This window comes from Haliotis asinina, chromosome 2 (genome assembly GCF_037392515.1).
Source record: "Haliotis asinina isolate JCU_RB_2024 chromosome 2, JCU_Hal_asi_v2, whole genome shotgun sequence".
NCBI lineage: Eukaryota > Metazoa > Mollusca > Gastropoda > Lepetellida > Haliotidae > Haliotis > Haliotis asinina.
Window position 1 is genome coordinate 79,851,688 of NC_090281.1, and position 24,683 is coordinate 79,876,370.

Here is a 24,683-nt window from a genome sequence, read left to right on the forward strand (position 1 = left end):
TACCACCAACGTAACTGATTCGTCCAGGTTGCCGTCGTTTGGCAAGATTATTGCTGCATGTGGCTTTGAACAACAAACAAACCTCAACAAGCTACAACATGTAAACATTCACTTAGATACCTGCCGTTCAAATAAACCAGTACTGCGCATCATATCAATATATATAGCCTATTTTAATCGGTGACAGCGTTGTTTGTAACCATAACTAATTCCTCGGGAAGACAATTTTCCAGAAAACGAATATAGAAACGCACAATGTGTTGATTTTGCGCTTGTGAGATAACATTTATCCAATTAACTACCACAATGTCGGCCATTTGACATCACATATTTCCCGTGTGACAACGAACCTAAATACAATCACTTGAAGATACGCACTACGTACTAGAAATGTATCTACAACGAGCAATATTTATTCCTCGGAGTAACGCACATCTCCTTGGGAACAGGAACTTCTGTTAACATCCTACCCCGACCCATACTATACTCTGGCAAGAAAGAAACGCATATAGGAATTTCAAATGGCGACAAGAGGTGGCGCTGAAGTCAGGAACTGCACGGTATTGCCTCGGCATCGAACGAATAAGTCTCAGAATCTCGGTCTGTGCAGAAGAAAGCCTCCTCAATCCGGGCATTTGTTGAGCGGTACTGGTAGCCGTAGCTGTTCGATGACGCAGGTGATGTAGCGATTCTGCGCGGCAATGGTCGCTCGAGGTCGTCCACTACGAGGGGTATCTGCTACCGAATTCTACCGGCGATATCTCTCCCAGACCCGTGAAATGGTGCTTTGGTGAACATTCATGCGTCGGGCAACTGCACGTTGAGAGTGGTTTAAACGTTCGCTCGTCACGTCAAAGACCTGGTTCCGATTCCTTACATGAGTACAACGTGCGAAGCCCATGTCTGGGGTCACCCGTTGTGATGTTGCTGGAATATTGCTAAAACTATGCTCACTCACACTCACACCTTTGTATAGTATGCACACCGCTTCCCATCATATGTAGAATCTTTGGAACAAAGTTGGAAAATTGACTTCGTGAGACAGCGAGTATGGTTTTACGCTGGTTTTAAAAGCAATATTCCAGCAATATCACGGCGGGTGAAACAAGATACGGGCTCGACGGGCGTGACGAGCAGATGTTTTAACCACTAGGTTACCCCACCGTCGCCCTCTATATTTAAGTACACTACGTGCACTGCCAATGATTTCGCAGTGTAACAAATATCTCCTTAACTCTTCTCCTCCAAAGTGTCCCACTACTGATGCTGTTTTGGCGACTATCACTACTAGCAAACTGGAGTCTATACTAATGACAGTACGTACGAAAACGAATACTATTAAAAGAGCTGTACTCAGTCTGTGCCCTGAACCCTTCCATCCGAGTATGGTTTGTGGACGGAGACTACGTAACCGGCGAATTTACCTTGCTGTAATATACGCCCTAAATTTCAAAATGTTGTGATATATCAAACAGGTGGGCTGTGACTGTGTGAATGATAATGGGGTGTAGTGACTGTGTGAATGATAATGGGCGTGTAGTGACTGTGTGAATGATAATGGGGTGTAGTGGCTGTGTAAATGATAATGGACGAATAGTGACTGTGTGAATGATAATGGGGTGTAGTGACTGTGTAAATGATAATGGGGTGTAGTGACTGTGTGATTGATAATGGGGTATAGTGACTGTGTGAATGATAATGGGTGAAGTGACTGTGTGAATGATAATGCAATATAGTGACTGTGTGAATGACAATGGGGTGTAGTGACTGTGTAAATGATAATGGGGTGTAGTGACTGTGTAAATGATAATGGGGTGTAGTGACTGTGTGAATGACAATGGGGTGTAGTGACTGAGTGAATGATAATGGGGTGTAGCGACTGTGTGAATAATAATGGGGTGTAGTGACTGTGTGAATGATAATGGGGTGAAGTGACTGTGTGAATGATAATGGGGTGTAGTGGCTGTGTAAATGATAATGGGGTGTAGTGACTGTGTGAATGACAATGGGGTGTAGTGACTGTGTGAATGACAATGGGGTGAAGTGACTGTGTGAATGATAATGGAGTATAGTGACTGAGTGAATGATAACGGGCATGTAGTGGCTGTGTAAATGATAATGGGGTGTAGTGACTGTGTGAATGATAATGGACGTGTAGTGACTGTGTGAATGATAATGGGGTGAAGTGACTGTGTGAATGATAATGAGGTGTAGCGACTGTGTGAATGATAATGGGGTGTAGTGACTGTGTGAATGACAATGGGGTGTAGTGATTGTGTGAATGATAATGGGGTGAAGTGACTGTGTGAATGATAATGGGCGTGTAGTGACTGTGTAAATGACAATAGGGTGTAGTGACTGTGTGAATGATAATGGGGTGTAGCGACTGTGTAAATGATAATGGGGTGTAGTGACTGTGTGAATGATAATGGGCATATAGTGACTGTGTGAATGATAATGGGCGTGTAGTGACTGTGTGAATGACAATGGGGTGTAGTGACTGTGTGAATGATAATGGGCGTGTAGTGACCGTGTGAATGATAATGGGCATGTAGTGACTGTGTGAATGATAATGGGCATGTAGTGGCTGTGTGAATGATAATGGGGTGTAGTGACTGTGTGAATGGTAATGTCGAGACTCGCTCGAAACTCACTTACTCCTTTTGGCTGGGGTCAGTCGTATTGCGCAACCTTGTGGAACAACCAGTCCAGAATTGTAGACTACTTCACTTAACTGGATACATTGATATAAACCAGTATGATTTGATAAATCTAACCACTTGTATGTTGCAACACTACGCTCCTTCTAATTCTTGTAAACAGGTCGACGTGCTCTGTCGTACAGCTCTGACAAAGGGAAATGTGGAAATCTTGGAAATTTCAAAACGAGGCTCCGTCGCTAGAATGGTTTGGTGGTTTGGAGTTTCAGTACGATTCAGAATCACAGTGCGATGACTTTTGATACCACCCCCTACTGATGAAATCAGCATCGCACGTGCCTCTCGCTTACCTGGCTGTTACCTGGGCGGTCCCTACACCCTTGTCTCAAATCGTGAAATTGCTAATGAAAATAATGATGGTTTGTCAAACAACTTTTTTTTCATTTTGTAACAAAAATTGTGACCAATTCTGCACAGCTGGTGTGCTTTTCCTACATACTTTGGCGTTGGTTTGAGTAATTTACGATTATTTGATTTTGAGTTAGAGTGCAGTTCACTGGGGGGATTTTCACTATAGCGGACTGTAGTGTTTGTGTGAATGGCAATCAGATATTGTGATTGCGGCATGTATTGTGTGAATGACAATGACGGGTATACGCAGTCATTGTCTAAATGACAGTGGCGTGTAGTAATTGTCAGAATGATAATGCCACGCATTGATTGTCTGAGTGGCAATAGCGTGTAGTAATTATCTGTATAGAAGTGGGATATTGTGATGGTGTGAATGACAATGGTATATAGTAATTGTGTGAAAGACAATGGTATATAGTATTTGTGTGAAAGACAATGGCATATAGTGATTGTGTGAAGGACAATTGCATATGGTGATTGTGTGAAAGACAATGGCATATAGTGGATGTGTGAAAGACAATGGCATGTGCCGACTGTCTGAATGGCGATGGCATATAGCAATTGCGCTCGTGACGATATAGTATAGTGTTGGATGGCTGTGGTCCAGTTCTTCATGAACTTATGAGCGTCCCATCACTTTCCCCCTCCCCCAGATAAGTCTCATTTTACAAAATCGACAATATCCGGGTACACACATCTTTTTGTCTCCTGAAATGTGATCTGCCATATTCCTTTCCTACTTCAGTCCTAGTATTCCCAACAAAGCGTCTCAGTCGGGAGAAATGTTTCTCTTCGGGAATCGGGGCTCAAGTCCGTGCATATGTATCCTGTCAACCCTATGACAAATCAAGTTGAGTAGATGATGTGGTCAGTCTTACTGACTGGCTAGAAGCGCCGGTCTCGTCTATTATCTTAAAGGGGGGTCGAGCATGTGCATTGTATCGATTTTTAACAACCCCGGCTGAAGTTGCTCTGCGAGTTAACTATGTTTTCACGGCAACCTTATAAAGCTATCTCCATCTGCGTTTGGGGAACTTCTTAAACGTCGAGGGAGATATGAATCTCAAACGATCATACTCTCCCCAAAACTCAGGAAAATGAACTAATCACGAATGCTTCTGTGCTCTGCATATAAAAATATGAAACCTGTTGATAGTAGGATATGAAATACTCGGCTGCAGAGGAGTTGACAACCACAAGCTGTGTTCAGGTAAATATGTTTTCATCCGACTTATTATTTGGATTTCATTATTGAAATTATTTGACTTTGCGTTTTAAAGATAAAATGCCAACATCATAGAACAACCAGTCTTGAGTATCGAATTACGTAAAGGGGAAAATGGGGGTGATGTTTAAATGAATGGATCGTGTGAACAGGGACTGATCATATGAAACTGAGGGAGCTGGGCTGTGTCTACTTAAACCACCCTGCAACAATGCATTTCTTATGACGGTCAATTGTTTTTATATTTCAACATCATGAAATATGTTTTTTAAGCATATTTATGTTAATGTTTTTTTCGAATGAATCTAAGTTCTATCAATCCAGATGGTTCTATTCGAACATTCTACGCACATTGCAATGATGTATTTCGAGGGACTCTAAGCTCCTATCGTTATTCACACAATGTACACTAGAATGCCGCATTTTTGTCTAAACTACTTTGAGAAGCATATCAAATACCATTTGACTACTTACGAATGAATTGCCCCGAACATTTCTTCTTCCTCGTTAACTTCTTCCTCACAAATGCAATATCGACAGATATCATTGAGTTTACGAGGGATAATCATAATCTTACCAAAGAAAACCAGCAAAAATGACTCATTCTAAGTACGTCACTCTAGTCTGCATGCAAATAGGTCTGATCTGTCTGTATAAGAAAATGTCTTTATTCGTGATTCCTCTCTGAAAGAATTGAATTAATATTAGAAAACAATTTAAGACACAGTGTCAACGATATTTATACGATTTTACTCGTGAATGATGTTAGAAATCTGACGATGCTCTATAGAAATCAAGCGGCTTTATAAGTACATCACAATTTCTGCAGAAAAGCACCAGGAACTGAAAATGAGATGAAGTCTAGATTGGGTTTGCTCATGGGGTTATGAAATGATTCAGCCTGTTTGATTGCGGTCCACTGCTGATTTGACATTAATAGTTTCTGTCCATCGGTGAATGGGGCTATCGCGTGTCATCAGTGAGGACATAATAGACAGGCGAATGCGGATGACGACTGATGACTGCTGGTCTAGCAGTCCAGGTTCGATTCCTCACATGTATACAGTGTGTGAAACCCTTCCTTACCCGCTGCTGTGATAATGTATTTACTAGATTATCGCCAGTCTCGAGGTAAATCTATGATTACTTCGCTGTTGTAAAAGAACATGTGTTCATTACGCCAGCACTCAGTTTGGAGTTGTTTTTTGTCATTGCTGTTCATATAAATAGCTTCGCTGTCTGACTGTACTTTTTTTCCTGAGCTAAGCATCTTCGAATTCATAAGGTTCTTCAATAGAAAGAGTGAGTTAGTGAGTTTAGTTTTACGCCGCTTTTGGCAACATTCCATTAATATAACGGCCTATGGACACCAGAAAATGGGCTTCACACACTGAGTCCATGTAGGGAGTCAAACCCGGGTCTTCGGCGTGACGAGCGAATTTTCTGGTTGATTATATCCGTGTTAACATCACCACCAACGCCTGACTTGCAATGATGAAATTCTTCATTACTTCGCTTTACCAAATGCATATTTCTCAACAGGAATAATATAAATTATATTTCAAGGATATGTTTTCCCCTTTATTTACCGACCGATTTCGTATAGCGCCAATATCAAATAGCGTACAATCTGGCTACTACAGTTATTTCTATCGGTAATTACCCAATCAAAAAAAAGACTTGGATACTTTTGGATGGACGTAGATTCAATTAGATTAGTGTTGAGTGATTCTTCTGTATTGTCTCCACCACTAATCCGGCCTCATGTATGCAATACGTGGAACACCTCAAGGGACGTTATACGCTAATAAAGACTGTGGTGTCCCATCACCAACAGGCGTGGTATTCTTCTTGTGCTCATCTGAAGACTAGTGATGTTGGAGAACATCCGGTGCCATTATTTGACTTAACCATTCCAGAGTATACTTTTTTCAGAACTGTTAACTGTGGGTATACCTTAGAAGAAGATCGGGGCGGCGGGGTAGCCTAGTGGTTAAAGCGTTCGCTCGTCACGCCGAAGACCCGGGTTCGATTCCTCCGCCTGTCCCCCGCCTTGATATCGTTGGAATATTGCTAAAAGCGGTGTAAAACTAAACTCACTCATTAGAAGAAAACCGGGATTAGAAATGATCTTCAGTAAATGATCTTGTAAGAGGCGACTATGAAGATAGGGTGGTCAGGCTCGCTGACGTACTTGACACATGTCATCGTATCCCAACTGCGTAAATCAAAGCTCATGATGCTAGTCACTGGATTATGTGGTCCAGACTTGGCTCTCTACAGACCTCCGTCATATAGCTGGAACGTTGCTGAGTGTGTAGTAAACCCCCTAACTCATAATAACTTAATTTGCCTTTCTCGCCAAAGTGTACCAATCCAGGTTTGTTATTTTGGCATTGATATTCTATGTTTACATCTTCTGACAAACCCTTGAGGCCTGATTGACAGCAAAAGAATTAGAACCAAATCAAATTTAACTTAGAACGTATCCTCGATAGCTTGTACAAGTATTTAGCACATAGAAACGCAATTCTTTCATTTTTATTGCGCTCACTTCCAATTAAGTATTCACGATGCCGCCATCCGTTCATGCAAAATCAATGGTCAGTAACACAAGTGCATTAAGGAAGGATTACTTCCGTGCCTCTGCTTGTATCCCATTTAATTACCTCCCTTTTTTGTTTGCGGATAGGAATATTTTCCTCCCTGAAAGCAATCACTAAATTTGATGATAGGCTTAGGCAGGAGGAATCTGCAATCCTTTCTTCTCGTGCTTAATGGAACTCAATACACATGTGACATTTAGAATCTTAAAGTATTTTAATGTGTTACGCAATTCTACACCTGCAAGATTGCCTATATCCCTTTCAAGGTAGTCGGTGTTTGTGATAAATCAGGGGAATGAGTAACACTATGACTACCACACTTATTTGACGAAGGTTGTTTTTAGCTTTAATGTGACTGACGTATCGCTAATGCGATTCCAACGATAGACAGTTAGTACGGTTAAATAATCATTCGGTGATTTCATTGAAATGGTCGCAGGGAAACGACTCCGTCTCCGAACAATTGATGTTCAATTAAACGAGCTTTAAGAATATTGACATACGAATCTGAGGTCCAAACTTAACCAAGTTGGTGCATAACGATTATACCTTGTGTTTTCTGTACTAGAGAGTGAGTGAGTTTAGATTTACACCACCTTTAGCAATATTCCAGCAACAACACAACGGTGAACAGAACCAATGGGCTTTGTACCCTTGTGGGGAATCGAACCCGGGTCGTCAGCGTGACGAGAAAGCACTTTAACCACTAGGTTACCCCACCGCCCCAATTGCCTGTGCTACAAACATTGTAATGATACTCAGATATTCCTTAGTCTTAAATATCAAAGATGTATATTTAGCTGGTGGTTAAAATGTTAGTAAATACCAAAATAATACGGATTTGATTGTCTACATAAATATTATGCATGGAGCCAAGGTATAACACGCACTCGACATGACTAAAATATTGCTAAATGTTGGCGGTAGCCTAGTGGTTATAGTGTTCGCAAGTCCCAGGTTCGATTCCCGTCATTGGACAATGTGTGAGGCCCATTTCCTGTGTCCACCGCCGTGACTCTGTTGGATTATTGCTAAAAGCGGCGTAAAACTAAACTCCCTAACTCTAAAACGGGAGCGTGGTTTTTGTATCAGTAAATATACTAAACATAAAGGAGATCTGAAAACGAAGTCTGGGTGAAAGATTGTCATTATGTTTTTCAACATTTCAGAGATATTTGGATATTAAGGAAATAATGGGAATTGGATAAGGGAATTGCCTCGCAATAACTTGTGTCAGAAGAAAATATTCATGCTCAGTACACACTCTTACAGTGGGACGCATCATGCGCTGGGTAACTTAAGCTAACCTCCTCCACGAGGCAGAGACATAATTGCTCGCCGAATGCATCAAACGGTTTATTAATGTGGTAGCTGAGCTGTGGGAGACAATGCCTAAGCCCCCGGGACACGGACCTGCAAGATGAGTGGACTTTATGAGCGGCTGGTGATTGCAGGGAACATTACTGCGCGATGGAAGATTACGAATGACACTAATAAAATGCTAGGAAGGAAATGGGGGCACTTGTATAGTCGAGTGGCTCTTCGCTTCATCTGATGTAGAGACGCACAGCAGGCGAGGTTGTGGAACAGGGAGGGTTGTGTTGTACTGAGGGTGTTTAAGCATACCCTCCTCATAGATTAGAGGGTATGTCTAGCGGGCTTCAGTCGGGGTGATGAGGATGTGGAACAGAGAGAGTCGTGTACACTGAGAGCGTTTGGGGGAGTCTGGGTGGTGGGGCTTCAGTTGGGGTGATGAATATGTGGAACAGAGAGAGCAAAGTACACAGAGGGTGTTGGGGGAGTCTGTGAGGGTATGTGTGTGGGGCTTCAGTCGGAGTGATGAGGATGTGGAACAGAGAGAGTGGTGTACACAGAGGGTGTTGGGGGAGTCTACGAGGAGGGTATGTGTGTGGGGCTTCAGTTGGAGTGATGAAGATGTGGAACAGAGAGAGTGGTTTACACTGAGGGTATTTGAGGGTGTGTAAAGAGTGTAGTTGTAGCTGAGGCTGTAGGCGGGGTCTGTAAGGGTATGTATGTATGTATGGTGTCGGTGGGAGAAACGAGGATGTGTTTAGCAAGCAAGGTTGCTGAATACATTTTGTGGGGAATTGTTTGTTCGATGTGTATGGCGACAGTCTGTAAATAATCGAGTCTGGATCATATACTCCAGTGATCAATAACATGAGCATCGATCTACGCAATTGATATACGATGACGTGAGTCAACCAAGTCAGAGAACCTGACCACCCGATTCCTTTAGCGGCCTCTTACGACAAGCATGGGTTACTGAAAGGGTGGAATACTGGGGATGGGGAAGGGGTCTTCGAGGCGCATCGTGTCAGTGTAGTGTGTGAGAGCATGCACGTGCGTGCGTGCGTGCGTGCGTGCGTGCATGCGTGTGTGGACTTATGTAGGAGTGAAGGGAATTTTATAAAGGGCATATTTGTTGCATACAACATGTGGAATAGTGAATGTATTGAAATATAAAATTTATTGATTTTAAAGAATACAAAATCATATGAAGTCTAATACCGCTATTACTTCAGAAATGATCATGGCATCACATTATTTGGTCTCTACTACTTAGGCAGACTTCATGTCCAGTCATCTTTTATATTCAAGAAATCAATAGGACGCGTCCACCTACCAATGTATTTTAGCAAAACTACATTTCCTCCCGTGTTCCCAGAAACAAAACAAAATAAAACCCCATAAGCATCATCCGATTCCCCCTCTCCCAGAATATCAAAATAAAAAGAATACCCCATCCTTTCCGGTCTTTCCTCTCCTAGAATAACCAAATAAAAACCACACGCAATTCGCCCAGAGCATCAAAATTCTCGTCTGTATTACTGAATCAGTTAATATCTCAATGAACGTAACGGACGCCTGTAATATCCATGCTCTAAACCGGAGCACGACTTAAATAACCCCACAATCGCAAATCCTGTGAATGAATATTTATGACGTGAAGCTTTCACGATGATATTGTTGACAAAAAATCGGAAAACATCCTTACAATCCACAGTCAAATCAGTCTCCATGTCAAACACGATTATTCCGCATGAAGAATTTACATGAATTTCCAGAATAAACCATTCCTCCGAGGGACGGAATGGACAAACGGAGTTCCGTTATTACATTTGTATTCATACAAAACTTCCTTCTAGCACCCAGCTGGCTCAGAGAAGATCGACATCGCACTGGTCTGTGACACAAGCCGAATTCACAGAAAAAAACAACTCCCATTATTGTCTTTGTAACTAACCCTCATTTTATATTGACGTTAAATAGTGGCATGAACTACCCATTTTAACGTAACGATATTTTCAAATTATAGTTAGCAATGTTTTAGAAGTGAGGTTTAGTTTTATGTGGCTTTTAGCAATATTCCTACACTTTCACGGCGGGTAACAGTAGAAATGGGCATCAGGCATTGTACCTATTTGAGGAATTGAGTTAAACGGTGTGAAATAAGCCCTATACTACTACATGTATATAGGTATGTAATCAGGGGCTTACAACATTTCGATGGCACACAAAAAAGTTCATTTCTATGTCTGTGAACATTTCTTGCCGTTAAGACAAGTAATCTTGTGTAATGGTTTATGACAACTGTAGCAGATTCCCAATGCATATATTTTCTCAAGTTAAGGCTCTGAAATACTGTAGATTAATGTCTTGTTTGAGTTGCATTGAGGTGTACAAATAGGACAAATTGTTATGGATAACAACTTCTTTATTGCGTGATTGCGACGTTTCGATACAGATTCTTGTACCGTTGTCAAGCAGGAATGATGCACAAAATGGAAATAATAATTGGATAAATAATATGAAAACATTAAATTTATTGTTTAAAATTGGTTTTGTAAAGAGTGGTATGACCCAAATGGTACCTGCTGCCTTAATTTTATCATGTCACTGACTCAAAGATACAACGATATTTATGGAAACTGGGCGCTATATTAATATTAATCGACAAGCGAGACTATGCCAACTATACGATTTAAACTGAAGATGAGTACCATTTTCTTCTTGTCTGTCCGCTCTTCTCAGATCTTAGAGGAAAATATATTTACCAAATCATTTGTATAGATATCCAAACGTTATTAAATGTATTTCATTACTAACAAATGCAAATATTTTAATAGTTCAGAATTTATCAATGTTTATATTAATTTGAAAAACTGTAAATGTTGCTATTAGGGTGACTCCAGATGTAGGTATGTTTTATGTACTATAGCAGTGTTTGAAAAAAACCCACAAATCCTGCCAGTATCAGGTCTGGTAACTTCAGAATGTTACTAGCACGAAATGGATTTTACCAGACCAGTCAAACCAAAGAAGATAACTAAATTTTTAATTATTGTTTAGATGCTGTTTTAGTGATAAAATATGTCAACACAGAGCTTTGAGCGTGAGATATGATAGTTCCAACTTTAAACAATATTTTTCAGGTCTAACTGTACAGCTAAATTTGACAAACACATATTATTCAGATGTATGGAACATGTTATCTAATTATTTTTTACCACACACACAACCACGAATTCATACACACGCACACGCACACGCACACGCACACGCACACGCGTAAACTCTCCCATCCCACTCGCTATCCTGACTATTAGATTCCACAGTAACTCCGAATGTTCGTTTTGTAGAAGTCATTGCATTCGTTAACATTTGATTATTTCGCATTTTATGGCGGACATTGTGCTATTGGGTACTGGTATTTAATTTTTTTTATCAAATTTTTGGTATCAAATTTTCCTCCTTCTAAGTGCCTGCGGGCTTCTTGTTTTTACATTTAAACATTGATTCCGACGGCAACGGTTTTGAAACTTCCAACACAGAAACACACATTTCCTGCACATTTGATATAAGATGCCTCCTGTGTTAAATGCATGAAGGTAATGAACCTTAAGTCAGTAATAAGGAGTAATTGTGCCAAAAGGAGGGGGATATCCGTCACGAAATATGGCCAGCTAGCTTTATAGATGAAAGGATTTGTCACCTCGAAGCGTGTGTTTTTACATAATAGAAACTGATCTGGGTTCTTATAACGCTGAACATGGTATGTGAGCTTTCATAAAATGCTTCTTGAACGCCATAGATTGTGTTACACTTCTTTTGATGTCCAAGTCTTGAAAACAGTAAATCCATTTGGAATTCTGTTTTTAACAGGAGGTTAAAAGTCAAAATATAAATACTCAGCCTTGTCTGAAATTTGATTGATACCTTCAGTCGTAATGACAAGTAAGGAAGTTAAGCGAGTTCTTTTGAACTGCGATGATGATCAAAGACGATTCCGCTTTGTAGCTATTCTAGATTTTATTTTATTCGTCAGTTGTAAATAACATTGTGTCTAGAGCATCCCGTTAATCAAGCACACTATGAACGTTTCCCATCTTGTTTCATGATACGGAACGAGCGCGGGATAGCCTAGTGGTTAAAACGTTCGCTCGTCACGTCGAAGACCTGGGTTCGATCCCAAACATGGGTACAAATGAGAAGGCCATTTCTAGATCTGTTGTCTCCATCCCTGGCATGTTGCTAGAAGCGGCGTCAAACTGAACTAAAACAAAGGCTGAGCAGAGTCGACTGACGAGCAACTAGAAGCATCGATGTACAAATATAGGAAACGGTGACTCGCATCACCCAGATGAGCCAACCCAGGCATCCAATCCCTTTAGTCGCCATTCACCACAAAGAACGTCTGTTGGAGGTCATTTGTAACCCGGATCTTTATGGGAGACGGACATAATTCATCATATCGCCCAAAGAACAATTAAGCTACTGTTTCTGTTGAATATCAAAATGATGAACTAGATTTCCAGACGACGATGTCATGCAAATGCAATAGTCTTTAAGAAGTCTGTCTGCGGTAGCAACCACGCGCACAGCATCGGTATCGTCAGGAAATGACATTACGGCTACAGCTGTCAGAGATCGCACGACAGCAGTAGCTTGGGTCACGGAAATTGCTCGTATTTCGCAAAGACTTCTCGGGAATTAAGAGCTTATTATGGAAATCATGGTATTTATTGTTCATTCAGTATCATTCAGTATCGATCGCATGTAAATGGCAAACATTCCGGTCAGGAGTGAATGTGTTATTCAATGTTGTTTTAAGCCGCACTGAGCAATATTTAAGTCGGACCCTTGCGACTATTGGCAAGGTGAACAAATGAGTGATAGAATGATGAGAAGACACGTCAACCACGCGAACTGTCAGCTAGGGCACGCTCTGTAAAGTGAGGATATCTTGGTCGGCTCTGACGGGGTAGCCTAGTTATTAAAGCCTTCGCTCGTCACACCGAAGATCCGGGTTCGATTCTCATCATGGTTACAATGTGTGAACCCCTTTTCTGGTGCCCCCATGTCTGGTGGTATTGCTGAAGTAATGCTGAAACTAAAAGTCACCCACTCTGACCAAAGCGTAAGGAAACATGGACCTTTAAATCTGCGCGGGAATCTGCCCTGGTTGTAGATTACGAAGGCTACACCGCAGTTCTTTTAATATAAATAGTCTGAAGTATACACATCACCAAATCTAAAAATGTAATCATGTTATTCGACTCCCTATATCATTTTCAATTGGGATTTGATGCATCTCGTGGTCGATTAAACTTCGCTGGATGTCATTTACTGTTAACCGACCGCATTAGCATGATGGTTTCAATTTAGTGGGGTCTCCTCAATAGTCAAATTAAAATGTTTGAAGAGAAAATATTTACCGCCATTATTCGATGACTAAAATGGGAATTCTAAGAAGACTCGTTTTCATGCTAAAGTATTCAGTGATGTGGTCTGAAGTGGTTATCACAGATTAACCACTTCTAAAATATATCAGTCATAGTAGATCATCCTTCAGCGCCGGGGCCAAATTTGATTTAGTTGTTGGTACTTTACCATTTATCGGTGACGTAACTAAATTCTTGCCCATTTCGTTTTCTTTTGCGAAAGAATGAATGAATGAGTGAGTGAGTGACTTCAGTTTTACGCCGTACTCAGCAATATTCCAGCTATATGGCGGCGGTCTGTAGATAATCGAGTCTGGGCCAGATAATCCAGAGATCAACAGCATGATCATCGATTTGCGCAAATGGGTACAGATGACATGAGTCAACCAAGTCAGCGAACCTGACCACCCGATCCCGTTAGTCGCCTCTTACGACAAGCATAGTAGCCTTTTATGGAAAGCATGGATTGCTGAAGGCTTATTCTACCCCGGGATGTTCACGGGTCACCTGTAACTGAAACATATATGTAAATGATGTCTGCTGAAATTCCAATGGGTCTTTAATTTGTCACTCTAGCAAGAGCGCAAATTCAACAATCAGGTAGAGATTAGAGAAGACATGATGTGCATAACGTGATGAACGGGGCGCTGGTTTCAGTGTTCGCTCATTACTCTGCAGACCCGGGTTCGAATCCCCAAGTGGGTGCAGTGTTTTTAGCCCATTTCTGGTGTGACTGTGTGTTATTACTTGAATATTGCCAAAGGCGGCTTAAAGCCGTATTCACTCACTCACTCACTCAGTTATAACTGAGAAAAAAGACTTAAGATCCTCAGTTATGAAACCATTCCCATTATCTATATTCAAATCGTTCCTGTATTTCAGACTTCATAATGTGACATTTTCCGTGGGACAGGAAGGGCCCTTATCCAACATCGTCCCTTAATTAAATAAATACACAATGAGACAAGCTAATACAATGTTTACTGTTACGCCGAGTGCGTGGAACGACCTTTGTGGTTGTGACGTCATCATCAGTATGGACTGTATGGCGTTTCATCAATGTAAACGAATTATGTTGGTATCTGATGTTATTAACATGAATGAGGACAGCCCACTGTTCTGTGGTTGTTGTGACATCCACTTGCTGATTGAATAGACGCGTGTATCAGACATGTATAGGGGTTGTGATTAAATCAGTTCCTGGTAACATCAGAAGGAACTATTTAGGTTGGGCCTGTCAACTCAACATTGGCATCAATACGCCCACTTTTATATCACATTGCAAAGCGTAGGAGCATTGAGAAACTTACATCAAGTGTTTGACTAAACGGTTCACAAAGTTGGGGTGTACGGCGCCTGCGTACGCGTGCTGCGTTTTGGTATGAATGAGTGATTGAGTGAGTGAGTGAGTGGGTAGGTGAGTGATTGAGTAAGTGGGTAGGTGAATGAGTGAGTGAGTTGATGAATGAGTGAGTCAGTGGGTAGGTGCATGGGTGAATGTGTGAGTGAATGTGCATCTATTCTGTGTGTTTCCTTTACGAAAATGAAAAAGACTGTTTGCAAGGTCATGTGGAAAATGAGAGGAGAAAAGTGGGTAGGTGAATGAGTGAGTGGGTAGATGAATGAGTGAGTGAGTGGGTAGGTGCATGAGTGAATGTGTGAGTGAATGTGCATCTATTCTGTGTGTTTCCTTTACGAAAATGAACAAGACTGTTTGCAAGGTCATGTGGAAAATGAGAGGAGAAAAATCTATGAAACGCGATCTGGTTCAAATGGTTACAAACAACCCAATCAGAAATAAAGAAAGGAAAAGTGAAAACGACTGCAAACTGTATTCAAAACGGTCACACAACAAATCAAACGATATCAACGATGTAGATGTAGGATGCGAAACTAAATAAACTGAAACCAGCATTATTCATAATGTTAAAACATGTCTGTATTGGTAACATTTGGGGGAATTTATTTTGTTGTGAACTTACTTTGACAAACAAATAGTTTGCTAACACGGTGGTTATTGTAGTGACCGTAGTTATTCCCATTCTAATAGGAACAAACGGACGCGTGAAGATCAGAGTTAGAATTGGTCTTCAGCCACTAAGGAGTGTCGAGCTAACGGGATCGGGTGGTCAGACTCACTGACATGGTATCCCGGTTGCGTAGACTGATGCTCATGATGTTGATCTCTGGATGGTCGGGTTCAGACGTATTTAGAGACCGTCGCCATACTGAGTAAATGATCTTATTCGAAAAGTGGAATCTGTCTAGAGAGGAAATCGAAATTTGTGAATCTCTGAATTAGATTCGCATAGGAACTAACGACATAGATGCACTTGTACAGATACACCGTAATTACTCGTAGTTTCTTTTCAAAATATCCTGGAATAGTGACGTGACAAATGTACGCTTATTTCACAGGCGCTGTAATTCACCATGTACGTGGCAAAGTACCCGTATGACAGCCAGAAGGAGGACGAGATTTCCTTGCAGGTTGATGACGTCATTACAGACGTGGAAGATCTTGGTAATGGCTGGTGTCTTGGTTTGAATAAACGGAGTGGGAGGGCTGGTGTGTTTCCCCAGCAATACGTGGAAGAATCAACAAAGAAAACCAAACCAAAAGGAAAGAAGAAAAGGTAAAATAATTATGCACCTTCCATGATCACTTTGCGTCCTCTGTTAATGACTTAATTAGCACAAAACTGTCATAAACACGGTATTCCAGGGAAATGATTGTTAAAATCATATTTATGAAGACCACTGAAACGTAGCATTTAACATTCAGCCTTGATTATCGATAAGAATGAAGATTTTTATGGATATCAACTTCTTTATATGAGAGCACAACGTTTCGGAGTTTCATCACCTGATGAAGGAGTAGCATTAACTCCGAAACGTTGTGTTCTCATATAAAGAAGTTGATATCCATAAAAGTCTTCATTCTTATGTATTTCACTTCTAAATGCCCTTCAAAGACTTGATTATCGATCATATTACAACGCGGAATGCATAGCGATACCTGTCTTGACAAAGACCTGTGGGGTCCACAGGGACTTGCAACGCAAATAACGAGCATTGAAGTACATATTGTCACTGACGGGGACTTAGCACTATATATTAATTTTTATACAGTGCTGAGATACTGTCATTGACACTATATACCTTGATGCGCGTGTTTGGGGTTCAAGACACTGTGGTGGGACCACACTGAACTTGCGTGGTCCACGATGACCTACTGTCATCATACCATGACTCAGTTGAATGATGCTCATAATATACATCACTGCTTTGTGTGGTCCTGGCTGGATTATTTCATGGTTCAATGCGTCTATGTTGTTTGGGATCTCACCAAGTAGTAATTCCTAGTTGTCTTACTTACACGTGTCAGCGATTAGACGTAATAGGGCAGTTCAGTGGTCAACTGCACGACCGGCTATCCACGCAGTCCGAACACGAACGAACGAACGAATCGAACGAACGAACGAACACCAAAGCCCTTCTCAATTTGCTCTTGCGATAAAACTACTGCTCCTACTTCTAGACTTTTACCATATGCTAAATGCTAGAAGTATCAAGTTTCCCTTTGAGGGTCTTAGCACCGTACACTGTACTCCGTTTATCCCGGGTATCTCAAGTGATAACATTTCCAAACCCTCTGTCATTGTTTGTTTGTGTTCACAGTAACAACGGGAATGCTGTGTCAGATATCAGTCTTCAAATTATCAGTTTGAACTCTCCTACCAAAAGCGATGATAGCAAGGATGACGCCAACGCGAATGACTCCGCCGACCATAAGACTGGAACAGAGAAGAAACAGCCAGCAGGCTCGAATACACTGGGGAAACTCGGCAAGAGGTTGTTCAAAAGCAGGAGCGATGAGAACAAGGGAATAAAAGCTGCTTTGGGAGTGCTTGTCGGCATCCTCCTTGGAGGTGGACTGTTTGTTGCCCTCCGTTTCAGCTTCCATTACAGCTTCACTGTTGCAGGAGGGATAGCAGGGGGGACAACTCTTGTGATGTGTGTTCTGCTGGCTGTGTCAGTCCGAGCTCGGTGCGTGACAGCTCTGATGAGTGTCAGTATCTTCACGGGCAAGGGCCGTGCGGCGTTCTTGTCCATCATTGGCGGCCTGCTTCTTATGGGACCGGTTACCAACATTGTTAATAATACGAATGAAGTAAGTTCAAACTGTAGTTTTAATCATTGAGAAGAGTTGACACTATCATCCTGAGACCATAACGTGAACTCATTTTGGGTAATGTTTGAGTTAAAGATTGTTTTTAAAGGACGAAATCGTTGCGTTAACGTAAAGTATCCGTGTCAAAATAGTCGATAACAGTGTAGTCGATTTGCAAGGCGAAACTGATGGGCTAGGGATGAAACTCTGGTGTATCACACAACTAGCGAGGCTTTGGTTTTGCGTCGCTTTTAGCAATGTTCCAGCACTAACAGGGACACCAGAAATGGGCTTCACACATTTGGCCATGTGGTGAATCGAATCCGGTTCTCCGAAGTGATGAGAGAACTCTTCAAGCACTAGACTACCCCACTGCCCCCATACAAGACGTAATGTATGTTTCAGGTTGCTGACACAATGGCTTGCATCACTGAGCTGGCCTACAACCAAAGTCAGGTGTTGCAACAGAGGCTTGAGGAGCCATTGAAGCAGGTCCAGGACACTCTCCTCAACACCGCCAGTCAGATCACAGGAATAACAGACGATATCAGTGCAGCTTTCGGTGGGCTTAAGCAAGCATTTTCTACTGTCAGTGGTGGGCTAGACCAGGCATCGAATGCTTTTCGGGAAGCTACAAGGGTCAGTTTATGAACATATGTGTTTTTAATGGTATTCAAACAGTAATTAGTCACTGTATAATACTAGTATACTTTCACATGAGTTCCAAATGAGGAGCATTGTTGCAGCTTTCGTCTCTTCAGAATAGGAAAAGAAAAAGTATGAAAACTGTAACTCACTCAAAGGGGTTTTGGTCCATGGTTTTAGTCCTTATGAGTGATCTACTTATCATCTGTCAGTGTTTTAAGCTAGCTCATGTCTGAGATTCTTTAGACCCCTACTCCTTACACCCACCTGCTAAAGTGATGACGCAAATCCTGATGTACTCACATCTTATAAGCTCAAGTACCTCAATCCCCATGATCCCAAATACACAGGGGTGACACTGAAGCGTGCCTATATACTCCGGACAATTATTATGTTTCATCTCTTACGAGAGTTCGTACTTAATGTGAACTTGGTTACTTGGTTTTGAATCAGGTCTGCAGAGCATCCTACAGTTCTGTGTTTTCCAAGTGTTCCAATGTCCTAAGTGGTGCTGAGAGGTCCTGTCGACGGGAGATTTCATCGGTTGTAGATAAACTGAATCCTGGTACTGTGGTGGACAAAATCAAAGGTGGCCTGAAAGGATTCATTTTTCGTAGGAAACGAGACGTTATAACTCCGGTGGAATCAGATCCTATCAAAAGCAGGTAGATCATTAAGAAACCACTCAGATATTTGGTCTTCAACAGTTCACTTATAAATGTTAATGTCAATCAATGGCTTCAGTGTCCCGTTCATAGTACGTTACGTCCAAACGCCAGGTGGTGCAGGACATGATCATACGTGATTAAACAATGTTGTTATAATATATTTCTGTAACAGCGTGTGAACTGAAGCCTTTTGAAATTGTATTTGAGATCCTAGCCGTTTCAGATGTGCGTTGGAATAAGTACTCATGTCATCAGCATTGAAAAGGCAGGAAGTAGTTCTGAAACGTTCTTAAAACAACTTACAGGCAATGGCGTGTCAATACACATCTTCACTCCCTTGTGTTTCAGCATATTTTATTTTATATTACAGACATACACGAGCCATAGATGACGTATGCAATGTCCTCAAAGTTGGTCAATTGTGTGACGGTCTCAAGAACATCGACCTCTGTTCACCGTTGTCATTGGCTGACAACGTCATAACTGACGGAATAAAGAAGGTTTTGAATGAAGTAAGAAAGGTTGAAGGACTCTTCAACTTCCGGCTTAAAAACGTAGGGGAAGTATCAGGCAACGCCAACTCGTCCAGAAGCGCTTCGGAGATCTTAGATGGTATAAGAACGGACCTTAAAGAAAAACTCGATGTGGCGTACTTTGTTGTGAACGTGATCAACCGAGTATTGTCTTTCGTAGTTACACTGGTCCTGATCCAAGCATGCCTCTACAGCAGGAAGTATTTATCCAACCTACGATTTGACAACATCTACCTCACGAGACAGCTGAAGGCGCTCGATGCATCTAGAGATGAGAACAAGGAGAAGAGACTGCTACCATTAAAGAGGCACGAAAAGAAGAAATACATTGACTCAACTTCGTTTCGGCTCTCACCTTCAGAATTCAGCACTTGGAGGAATGGCATGGTGACAGTTCTAATGCATCTGGTTATTGCAGTCCTGCTAGTTCTGTTTGATTACCTGTTCTATTACATTCTGTATCTCATAAATAAACACGGTCGGTTTGAGTTCAGATTATCGGGATCGTCCAGAATCCAGTTGAGGGTTGAAGGGTCTGGTCTGTTGACAAATATATTCAAAGCTTTTATAGCTGGCTTCAATATAGAACAGAGCTATGACAGTACTCTTGATATTGAAAAGTGCCTGCCAAAGCCAAACGTTCCAGATGAGAACGGTCTTTATGCGCTTCTAGCTCTGTACCTTCTGGCCATAATGTTTGTAGTTTTGCAAGCATATGGACTACGGTTGCGACATAAGATTGCAGCTTTCTATTACCCCGAGCAAGAAACCGCACGTGTGCAGTATCTGTATCGACTCATTGAAGTAAAGCGAAGAAGTTTTATGGACGATCTCAAGAAGATGATGTCAGACCGACCGGTCAAGCACTCCGAGGTCAAAGCAAAGGAGGAATCGAAGAAGTCACTATGTTGGTCTCGATTACCTTGTTTCAAGGTGGTCAAGGTTAACTGTGTGCAGTGTGAAGAAGAGACCCAAACTGGCTGGCAATGCAAAAGTTCAAAGTGCCAAGCTCACTTCTGTAAAACCTGTTTCAAAGAAAATGATAAATGCTGCCCCCTCTGTAACACCAAGTAGATCTGACTTAGGGGGCTGTTCGGGTGAGTGAGTAAATGTGGGGTTTCGACACTTGCAGCAATATTTGAGCCATGCCACTGTGAATGACATCAAGCAGAGACTGGTGTGCACGTGTGGACTCTGACCCATGTCTTCCAACTCTCAAGCAAATGCTTGAAACTCCTGCCTAATTTTGTGAAAGGACTGATCAATACTACTTTGGTACACAGTTGATTATATATACCATCAAAAGTTTAGACTCCTTATATGTTATGAATATCTATTTGGTTACATCGGAGGTGATTTCTACGCTACCTTGGGGACCCAACTGTAAATATTATGCAGATGAATACCACGAGGGTCATGCATCAAATTGCTTGAAAGCAACTCGTGCAATTTTAGTCTTGATCTTGTTTGGGAAACTGAAACATTACTCTTAACAGGGGTATATTAAAAAAACATCCTTACTGTGTTTGTTCACTTTACTTCTGGTCATATTACTTCCTTGCTACATGTGTAATTTTCTTGTCTTATTGTCGGAGATCTTACGACATATGTATATTTTGTTGGTTGATTTAATTGCTGTCATCTAATACTGCTCAGTCAGTATCTCCTTTCAAATAATTTCTTGCTTTGTTTTCTCTGTGAATTGTTTTAGGCGTATTTTTACACATCGTGTTTATCTAGCCATTTTCAGAGGTTTATTTGAAATTCTGCTTGTCACGTTGAAAAATGGTTTCCTGTGGCAATCACGATCAAACTTCAAATATGCTTAGAATTTGAATAGATTGTCACATATTGCTCGAAAGAAATTTTATCATAAATTGTCTCCCTTTAAGACCTGTCTATTAACACTAAACAGTAAAGTGTTTCTTTTAAAATCGTACCCCAAATAGTCTCCCTTTAAGACATGTTTACCAAAGGGAAACAATCAGTTTTCAGTTAGTGCCGCATGAACGTCGTGTGCGTTGAATACACAGCCTTTACTTGAATATGTGGCAGCGGCTCGTCAACTCGAGTCAGCGTGTCCGTTACGAACATGCTTTGCCTATAGTTTCAGGAAACCAGTTTCGGACCATGTATCGCAACAGTTGACTTTGTTATCAACTTACGAAAAAACAAACGAGATTGATTTACCATGATTTCTGTATAGCTGCCTTAACATGTCACACCTGTTTGTAGTTTGATTTCATTGTTTATTTACGTTATATTGATAGGATGGTCTGCAAACAGATCTACATACACGTGTATCATTGCTATATCATGGAAACAACCTGTTGCCAACATTATGAATAACACCATTTGAGGTTCTAGACGGGTCACCACATCTATCGAGAATGTCACAAGAATAATTGTAATATATTTTTGTAGCATTTGCTTTCTCTAATTCCCATATCTGTTATACGATCCTCGTGTTGTCCACCAAAACATGCCGAATTTGTGTCTTTTAATAAATGCATAATAATACATTTCAAATACAAAAAATTCTCAAAACGATATATAACAAAATTTTAGTGGAGTTCCTGATCTTTAACTTTTTAATTTTGTAATTTGAGATGGATGCCGTTGTTATGTATATAGATGTTTTATGCATTTTACCTTCGATGCCAAGTCTTTATCTCTGAATAAACGATAAAATGCTCAAATGTCATACTTACTTATTGCTTCACAGAAGCTAAAATTTTCTAAAGAAGGTTTTGCAATCTAACTACAGAAAACAATGAAAAAAGCAAGTCAAATGTCTGTATGGTTTTCTTTGAGTGAGCGAGTGAGTTTACTTTTACGCCGCACTCAACAATACTCCTGCTATATGGCGGCGGTCTGTAAATGATCGGCCTGGACCAGACAATCCAGTGATCAACAGCATCAGCATATATCTAACTGGGACAGGATGACATATGTCAACCAAGGAAGCGAGTCTGACCACCCGGTCTCGTTAGTCTTACAATGGGTTACTGGCGATCCGTTATATCCCGGATCTTCACGGATTGCCTCCTTTGCCATGCTGTATTGCCCTGTTCGTACGTGCATCGACACTATTGTGTATCTTACTGGAATACACGTAGGTGTGGGAAGTGACTCATGCTCTCAACCACTGGTTTCACGGTTCATTAATTGCTTATTTATAAGAGAATATTGTTGGTGGCAAACAACATATATGTACACCTACTTAAAGCTTTGCCACTGAAAATATGAATGTATCCAAAATCATTCATCAGTCAAAGAGATCTCTTTCCTGAAGACCATAAAATGATAATATTACCATGATGATAGTGTGAGTTATGTTGGGAGATAGGAAATAATTTAGATTTTTTTCTGGATTTTACCTATTCTGGCCCACAGTCTGTATTATTTTCCCGTCTGCAATGCCAAAGTCTCTAATGAAGCAAGTCTAGATTTCCTCAAGTTCAGCTACCATCTCACTGGGCTCCAATTTAGAATGGGTTTGTTTGTTTCTGTCAAAATTATATTTTCGGAGACTGAGCTTTAGTGCAGATTTTACCTTGGGTCCAACTGTATGAAATAAAACAATACAAAACAGACCTAATACAGAGTTTTGAAACGTAACGGAAGATAGATTCACTACCGTCTTTGCAAACCGCGTGCTGCTTCGCTTTCTGATTGGTAAATACGTTTCGTATAGGGTCAATAAAGTGACCGTCATTTGGTTTGTGTTTCAGTGTTGTGAAAAAGATATACGTGGGCCGGTCAGAAAACAATATACCTATATTTTGTCATATTGCATGACGCAGCAAAAGTACATTTGTGTGATGTCGGCATGTATATGATCGACTCTGGTTTAGACAAACTAGTACTGGTGGTTGATGTTATGAGAGAAGATGCGAGGGAAGTCGGCTCATGAAATCATGATATCCCGCGACTCACTGAATCCTGACACACGCGATCCATTTGATCGCATCTTAGGACAACCGTACAAGGTTGCAGGGTACATATTCTGACCAGGAAAACACACGGGAATATTGTCATATGTTGTGGGGTGGTGGGGGTAGCCTCGTGGTTAAAGCGTTCTCTCGTCATGCCGAGGTGTTCGATTTCCCATATGCGTAGAGTATGTGAAGCCCATGTCTGGTGTCACCTGTCATCATACTGTTGAAACATTGCCACAACCGGCGTGAAACCTAATTCACTCACTCGCTTCAAACTCTACCAGTCAATTGGAGAAAGACGGCATAAAGTTGATTTCGTTGACGAGGAGTAGGAACTAGATGAGTCGTCAAAGGGAGACAACTTGTGACTATTTCTTTGACGCCACAGCTCACTCACTACTACTCGTATTAAATGAATGACATGATCCCCCATGTATGTTATTACATCCACAGTCACCAATGAAGATCCAGATTAGAATTGATCTTCAGTAATCCATGCTTGTCGTAAGAGGCGACTAACGGGATCGGGTGGTCAGACTCGCTAACTTGGTTGACACATGTCATCTGTTCCCATTTGCGCAGGACAATGTTCAAGCTGCTGATCACTGGATTGTCTGGTCCAGACTCGATTATTTCAGGCCGACACCTCGTGGCTGGAATATTGCTGAGTGTGGCATAAAACTAAACTCACTCGCTCACATCCATTGTCGGAAACCGTTTGTGTTATCTGATCTGTTTCATCGGAAACGTTAGATGCTCGTGAGGAAACAGGCTACCGGGGAGGTCATGGTATAACGTAAGCCATCCTGTACTAGGATACAAATAAACTAAACTTGTACTGTCAGTCTTGACAGTGTTTGAGCTGCGTCATATGAACATGAGTGACACGTGGCCATCACACGACACCTGCTTGATAGCAGTTTTCATGAGATGGATGTTCCTTTTTATCATGAAAAAAAACCCGCTTTTCATTCAGCTTACACATACATTATTCTATCGTATCCACGTCCCACTATTTTGCCTCGAAGGTGAAAAGTTTGTTTGTTGTTTTAGGCCGCATCTGGATTGCGTAAC

At 41.2% G+C, this 24,683-nt stretch overlaps 1 protein-coding gene across 1 annotated transcript; it reads left to right on the forward strand.

Annotated features, from left to right (window-relative positions):
- The first annotated feature begins 3,996 nt into the window (after positions 1–3,996).
- On the forward strand, positions 3,997–22,367 carry LOC137274410 (DC-STAMP domain-containing protein 2-like). The gene is made up of 6 exons (XM_067807582.1): positions 3,997–4,281; positions 16,067–16,284; positions 17,330–17,822; positions 18,228–18,461; positions 18,921–19,132; positions 19,506–22,367. The coding sequence occupies exons 2-6, from the start codon at positions 16,082–16,084 to the stop codon at positions 20,740–20,742; spliced, it is 2,379 nt and encodes a 792-aa protein (XP_067663683.1). The 5' UTR covers positions 3,997–4,281; positions 16,067–16,081; the 3' UTR covers positions 20,743–22,367.
- The last annotated feature ends 2,316 nt before the right edge of the window (positions 22,368–24,683 follow it).